We start from the raw sequence: 7,751 nt of genomic DNA, 5'->3' as shown, positions 1-7,751 counted from the left end.
TCTAACTAACATTTCAATAATTTAGCTTATGTTGATCCGAAAGTATAATATACCAAACTAAACTATATGTTACCACATTTTAGATGGTGATTATGGTGGTAGCTAGCGCTGTAAATGAGTTTGATTGTTCGGGTTGAGTGTGTTTGAACAACCTAGCTAATCTACTGTTTGCGGTTTGAAAAATCTCAACCCAACCTAACTCAAGAAAAACTACAACAACCCAACCTAAGTCGTGCGGGTTGGTTGAGTTGGACGAGTTGAAACTTTGCTATATTATTTTACAATCTAGCTAAGTATTTTTGTTTACACGAAGTAAAATCAAAATGATAACATACAAAAAAGACTAACAAACTCAAAAAAAAAGTTGATGGTTCCTTTAAATAAGAAAATAAAATTACCATTGATATTGTAATATAATTTTAAATATAGCTAATTATGGATTGGTCTAATGTCTAATATATATATATATATATGTTAATTAAGGACTTAAAAATCATATTAAATATATAGCATAAAAGTGTATCGGGTTGGGTTGAGTTCAAAAGAAATCTAACCTAATTTCAACCCAATAAACGCGGATTGATCTAATTTTGTATCAACTATGTGTCAGGTTAGTTCGATTTGAGTTTTTTTTAGGTTTTTTGGGGTTGGATTAGTGGCCTTGTAGGTATTTTGAGCACCTCTAACGGGAACTTTATTGCATTTACTAAACAAAGCATGTATCAAAATAAGTTGCAAACTCATTACATACATATATTGTGGTAAAGTATCTACTGAAACTTCTTACAAAATGCACAACTTGATTCACGACGTTCAAGCCTTGATCATCGAATTGGTCTGTGTGCAACTTACGAACAAAGTGGTCGATTTCAAGGGATTCTGAAATTATCGAGCTCGAACGATGGTGATACTCTCATCATAGACGGACCTAACTCCCCCACTAGCCGATGCAGATGCTGAGTCTGTGCCGTAATTCAATTGCCTGAATATAAAAGCGGGTTGATTAGGAGAGGGAAGCTTTGTTTCGCGATTACTCAACATAAATGCTACGTCTGTCATTGTTGGCCGATCAGCAGCAGATTCTTGGACGCACAGAATCCCGACATGGATACATAATAGAATTTCATGATCATCAAATGAATCTCCCAACGATGAATCGACTAATGTCAATGCTTTATCTTGTTTCCATAAGTCCCAAGCCTGAAAAACGCGATGAGGATGTCGTTGAACTTTGTTTGGAGGGATAGACGATCCATAAAACAAGAGCGATCGATGAAACCTAAAGTTAGTTACTTACATGCCCGATCAAGTTAACCGCATTCTCGAGATAGTAACTATTGTTTTTCCTGCCACTGATGATCTCCAGAAGTAGAATTCCAAAGCTAAACACATCGGATTTCACTGAAAAAAGGCCTTCCATTGCATACTCCGGAGACATATAGCCACTACAATCACATATATTGCATCCTTGTTAGTTTGATTCAAGATGTAAATTTAACAAAAACGAGTTGTGTAAAACTGCTAATCAACATTAAAACATACTATGTTCCAACAACTCTACGAGTTTTAGCTTCGTCTTGATCCCCTCCAAATATTTTTGCCATTCCAAAATCTGCAATCTTAGGGTTTAAATCTGCATCTAGCAAAACATTGCTTGCTTTCAGATCCCTGTGGATGATCTTGAGCCTGGAATCCTGATGAAGATACAACAATCCACGAACGATTCCATGAATTATCTGAAACCGTTTTTTCCAATCTAAAAGAGGCCCTTTTTCTTGATCTATAGGAAACAATCAATTCAGTTGGAAATATCACAGGTTGAGAAAATAGTAGGATATGAGGAGAAGTTTGGGGGGTTAGAAAACGAACCGAAAATGAAAGAATCCAAGCCTTTGTTTGGTAAGTATTCGTAGATTAACATCTGTTCTTCTCTATGAAAACAATATCCGAAAAGCCTTACGAGATTCCTGTGTTGAAGTTTGGCTATCAATGTGACTTCATTCTTGAATTCTTGCATCCCTTGACCTGAACTTTGTGATAATCGTTTCACGGCTATTTCTTGTCCATTTGCTAACTTTCCCTGAAGATTTTGACACGAAATTTAACAAAACTCATACAAAGCTTATATATGATCGATCATAATTAAGCTAGCAAGAGATTACCTTGTAAACTGAGCCAAATCCACCTTCTCCAAGCTTGCTTGAAGGAGAGAAATTATGAGTTGCTGCAACTATTGTCGTCAGATCAAACACGTGCAAATCAACATTTTCGCCCATATCCTTCGCCATGAATGATCCATCCTGGGATTTTAAGCTATCAACTGTGAAACTGAACCCAACTCCATGTTCTCTTCGATTGGCTGTAACAAACAATCAAGCATTAGCAAAAACAATTTAAGTGTATTCATACATATCTGTTAGTTTCCTTCTTCTTTGGGGCGTAAATTCTAATCTTGAACATGGAAACAAAGAGATTAACCCACATAGACAAAGACTTGACGGAAAACCAACCAAACATTCCCTTACCTTGAACATGATTTGCGCAAAATGAAATCAAATCTAACATACTATACTATTATCAACGTTCTTCATTCTACATATTCTTGATGGGATTTCCATTATTTTTTCCAGCCGTTTAACGAATGTTAAATAGGGAATTTGTTGAACTCTTGTGTAACCAAAGACGAACCAACTAATGGAGATTGAAATAAAGAGAAACATACCTTTCTTCTTGTTCTTCTTCTTCTTTATGTAACAACAAATGCAGGTCGAAAGGAAAATCCCCGCTGCAATCACCGGCATCCCGATGACCAGAAATAGATTTTTTCCAGAACTCTTTGGCTTCTTTGATGAGTACTTGGCTGAAACACATTAGACCTCATTAACCAAAGCAATGTTTATGCCAATACTAAAGATGATTATTGTTAAATGGTATTATATCTTGAGTTGGTTCTAGTGATAATAGAAGTTATAGTAAGATGCATAAGAAAAGATCTCTACCTTTAGATTAATCCTAATTGACCGGATCAATTCTCTTCTAAAGCGCAATTCATTGATGAGAATGAGATTAAAAATAATCAAGGGTTCAAATCTTTTCTTACACTTCTCACTGTAACTCCACTTCTCAAACCATCCTTTCCCTTAGTATCTTAACAATTCAACATCTCTTTATTAGAAAAAAGTTAACTTTGGAACCATGTTCTAAGAGATGAAGAAGAAGTTGTTACGCATTAACGCATCCGTGATAATTAACAATTCGACGACTTACCACAACATGATGGTTTTTTAATGAAGCCGAACCGTCACCGGACATCCTATCCCTATGAGAGTACATAATGGAGGTTACCATGGGCATTGCCTCTTGGGGCTTTGAAAAACTTATTCTATAGAACAAACAAGTTTATGTTATATGAAATTATAAGGTTATAATAAGTTTACATGACATAATTTAACAACATAACATGTAAGATATCTATGAATGAAGTTGAACAATTTAATAGAATTAAAAAAGTAAATATTTTATTAGTGTTATATGACACTTTTAAGGTGGTCCTTCTAGCTTTTTTAATTTTTTTTATAAAGTTAAATAGTTATGAATAACACATCTTATAAAAATGTTAATACGACGGTTTGATTTATGTGTCCTATAGTGTTGTCCAACTTTATCTATAAAACTAGCTAGTTGGATCATTTTTGTCCTAATGATTTATTGTAAAACCATTTCAAGGGCGGTTGGATATACTAAAACATTCAGTTTTGTAGCGACTTTTTAGAACATTTCCAACATCTATGCTATATATTTTTCTCTTTTCTAAAATTTGGAAACTTATCTATTCTGTCTTCTTTTTCTCTCTATTTTAGAGCAAAGTTCAGCATAGCTGTTGTAACAAATTTCCCCCCTAATCTCCAAAATCTCTAAAATAGTTTAGCTAGTGACGTTCTGGGGAAAACCCAAAAAATATGAAAAATCGAAGAACACCTTAATAATCGTTCATTATGGTATGCACATGTACATATAAGTAAAGGGCAAATTACATGAAAAAATAACGTACTTTAACTTAATTCCTATTTTGGGTAACGTACTTTCAAAACTTCTATTTTGGTACCTAAGATGTAAAGTTTTAAATATTTAAGTACCCGAATAACCAATTGAAGACTAATTTTAGATTAAAAAAAAGAGTAATTTTAGATTTAAAAAAAAAATCATGCCACTAACCATGTTAGCAAATAATATTGAGTTGGATACCACATCAATCGACACATCAATATGATAACTGGTTAATGCTTCAACCGTTTATCCGGGTACTTAAATGTTTAAAATTTTACATCTTAGGTACCAAAATATAAGTTTTGAAAGTATATTACCCAAAATAGGAATAAAGTTAAAGTACGTTACTTTTTCATGCAATTTGCCCTATAAGTAATTGAAAGTATTTTCTGGTTTCTATATGCACTTGTGCATCTCGGGCAATTTACTTTTATGCACATGTGCATAACGTATAGATGAACATTTATTAAGGTGTTGATTTTTTTTATAATTTTTCTTAAACCTGATCAAAATTATAAAAATAGATACTTAAAATACAAATAGAAGCAAAATACATCAAGAACGATTCCAAATCGAAAGGGATTGAATTGAACGTAGTTTTAATGAATTGGTAGCCAAAGTTGATGAATGAAAGAACCAATAGCATATGACCACATGGAAGATAATTTTTATAGCCATAAAACTATAACCCTTCTTAATGATGGGGACCTGATCACAAATAAATGATCCTTTTCTATCATTTTCAACTTTGAGTGTTCCATTTCTAGTCTTTGATAAAATTATATATGAATATTGATTATTAATAGTACTCTTAACATCAACTTTAATATTGATGTAATTATAGATTTAATATATATATATATATATATATATATATATTATTCAATTTATATCAAAAACATAAAATAAGTTTGGGATCATCATAAATAATTGAAGTGTGTCGTTCATGATACATAAAATATCCAGTCAGAGCTGCTCTATGAAAAAAACGAGGTATTGTAATATAGCAGGAGAATCCGTCATTTCAGCTATCGCAATAATATTTAATAACAATATATTATTTTTGACCTACAATTTTGAAATCAGTGTTCAATAGATAGCTTGTTGATCAAATATATATGTATAAATTGCAACTAAGGATTACTAACATACAAAAAATATATTAGGATTATAAATTCTACCGATAAATATATATTTTTATTTTATAAGAATAAAGGAATATTAGTTCTAAAATTAAATATTATTTAATTATATTTAAATTAAATTGTACGAGAATACAACCTACTTTGAGCTGATTTTAATTTTGTATAACGTGTTTTGAAAATCTTTATTGTGGTATCTTATATATGACACGACAACAAAATCGTGTTTATAGGACGTTATCAATTTTAAAACATCCTAATAGACTGCTTTATATGACCAAAAGATAATGAGTCATATCTAAATGCGTTGTAATAAGTTTATAGTACGTTTTTTAGCGTCTTAATAATTTTTTAGAACACTTTTAATACAAAGCGTCGTATTAGCTATTTTATAGGATAATATTTGAAAAAAAAATGTCTTACAAAAACACGTGTTCGATGAAAAGACGAGTTTATAGGACACTTATAAAATAGCTAATGAAACGATTTGTATTAAAAATATTCTAAAAAACTTGTTAAAACGTTCAAAAACGTCCTATAAACTTATAACAATACTTTTAGATAGAACCCTTTATGTTTTGATTCTATAAATTGAATCCTATAAACTTGTAAATTTAGGTTTGATACCATGATAGTTCAAAATTTTAGATCAAAATACATTATATAAATAAAAGACCAAACAAAAGTATGCTGTATTTTCATCCATTATCACATTAAACTTATTATGTAAATGTTACGGATGTCATATTTATGATATCAAAAAAATTAATGTAGAAAACTATGTTACGCAAAATAAAAATTATATTCAATGATTAAAATGACATTAAACAAGAGAATTTATGGCGTACCTAATTCCTTTCCATCCACCCGAATATATAAAGACTGGCCCCCATCTGAAAACGTCCGTGTATCAATCATGTCCCCGTACCAAGTTATACACCCTCTCCCGCCTTCTCTAATATCAGCAACTGCATACCCCTCGCACGTGCAATTTTTTATGCAAAACTCCTCGCACGCTTCTAATCCCAGACTCATGTTCACACGTGCCGTAGATGTGTCGGGTACCTTCGCACGTGCCAGCTCCACGAACCCGTCTTGGTTCTTGCACATTTCAGTCCCGGCCTTTCTCTTGCAGCCTTTGGATCCGTCCCTTAAGTACCAGTCTTGTGGCGCTTGAGGCTCATATCCGGGAAGGCAGTCACATTCGAAAGTACCTGATTTGTATGGATCACAAATGCCAAAAGGACCGCAATGGCTATAGCCATCACACGGCTCTTTTGGAGCAGACCAGAACCCGATCCACCTACGATTGTCCTTGTGCCATGTTAGCCTTTCTACGATCCCAGACTCATTAACGACTAATCTGGAGAAAATTGATGAGTTACGTATAAGATAAACTACTGCAACCTCATCGTTATTGTCTACGTAAGTAACATTAAAGATGAAATTGGGTGTCATCTCTGGTACACCACTCCACCCGTGGCCGGTCCATGAACCGGTTCGCCAAATTTTCGTCATATCTTTGTACAGGAACAACTGAGTTGACCCAAGGAATTCCATTGCATATGAATACTCTCCGATGGCGGGGTTCGCACTAGATTTCCAAGCCGTAATCATCCTTTTCAAACCTGTTTTCCGATCCATTCCGAACTTCATCCCAGGAAGAAGGGTATTCGAAGGATAATCAAAGCTTTGCCATGAATAAACCTGCCTATTTTCGCCTTGAAACAACACTAAGTTCCCTGAATCCAACAACTGAGCCGAAAAACCGTCATTCGCCACTCCGGAGACGTTGGATGACCAGAAAACAAACCTTTGATCATCTCTTTCATGCAAAATAAGGTTTCCGGATGGGTGAACGGACAGTATAGCGGATGAGTTAGTGATCGGATTATCTCTGTTAGCAACCCAAACTACAGTTTGCTCGGAAACCTTGTGATACCAGATACCCAAATAACGGTTGCTGGAATTTGTGGTGCTAAAGAATCCAAGTGCAAAATTTTCTCCACTTGAGACCAAAATATCACCATCTTTAAGGGGTCGAGTGAGTGTAATGGTGTCTGTACAAGTGTAGAACCTGAATAACAGAAACATGAAGACAGATGCTAGAATGGTTTTTTGTTGATTCATGTTCTTTTTCTTTTTATTGAGCAGATGTGTTTGCTTGCTTGTCTGTGTAAATGGTTCTAAAGAAGCAAGATTTGGAAAAGTGATATATATCACACTACAGAATCACAGAAAATAGCTGATTCCTGGGAGCTGTTTCTATCATTTTCATGACTTTTTTTAACAGTTCAATATTCACCCCGTTCTACACGTAAATATAAATATGAAAAGGTACGTCCGGTGTGTGTATATATATCTATATCTATACTATCCTATAAAGCATTTGACTAAAACTTTTAAGATGCATTTGGCTTGTAGGAATGTTTCTGATAGATTTAGATTTGCAAGAGGGATTTGGATTGGATTGGATTTAAAAATCCATTCCTGAGGTTGGTTTGCAGGATTGGAATTTGATTAGAAATCCATTACTTTATAAATGATATTTAACTACCAAAC

General features: G+C 33.6%; 1 protein-coding gene across 2 annotated transcripts; it reads right to left on the bottom strand.

The window, feature by feature from the left end:
* Positions 1-685: 685 nt before the first annotated feature.
* On the bottom strand, positions 686-7,332 carry LOC112522990 (G-type lectin S-receptor-like serine/threonine-protein kinase RKS1). Of its 2 annotated transcripts, XM_025132377.1 has the most exons (7): positions 6,038-7,332; positions 2,723-2,860; positions 2,163-2,347; positions 1,870-2,080; positions 1,543-1,780; positions 1,298-1,445; positions 686-1,200 (listed from the first exon to the last, which is right to left on the bottom strand). In XM_025132377.1, exons 1-7 carry the CDS (start codon positions 7,317-7,319, stop codon positions 886-888), a joined length of 2,517 nt encoding a protein of 838 aa, XP_024988145.1. In that variant the 5' UTR covers positions 7,320-7,332; the 3' UTR covers positions 686-885. The 2 variants fall into 2 exon arrangements, with proteins under 2 accessions (XP_024988145.1, XP_024988146.1); XM_025132378.1 differs by lacking the exon at positions 6,038-7,332 and having other exon boundaries at positions 2,163-2,359; positions 2,723-2,778.
* Between the last annotated feature and the right edge of the window lie 419 nt (positions 7,333-7,751).

Source organism: Cynara cardunculus (assembly GCF_001531365.2).
Source record: "Cynara cardunculus var. scolymus isolate 2C chromosome LG 12, CcrdV1, whole genome shotgun sequence".
NCBI classification, from domain to species: domain Eukaryota; kingdom Viridiplantae; phylum Streptophyta; class Magnoliopsida; order Asterales; family Asteraceae; genus Cynara; species Cynara cardunculus.
The sequence above is the reverse complement of the archived record's forward strand: the minus strand, read 5'-3'. Positions and strand labels throughout refer to the sequence as shown.

What these genes read in the sequence shown, in the direction of transcription:
- LOC112522990 (XM_025132377.1), bottom strand. Translation starts at nt 7,319, where the DNA reads ATGAATCAACAAAAAACCATTCTAGCATCTGTCTTCATGTTTCTGTTA. An exon ending in CTTGGATTCTTTCATTTTCG is followed by an intron (nt 1,781 to 1,869) that starts GTTCGTTTTCTA and finishes TGTTTCCTATAG; the next exon opens with ATCAAGAAAAAGGGCCTCTT. An exon ending in CGGTTAACTTGATCGGGCAT is followed by an intron (nt 1,201 to 1,297) that starts GTAAGTAACTAA and finishes CGCGTTTTTCAG; the next exon opens with GCTTGGGACTTATGGAAACA.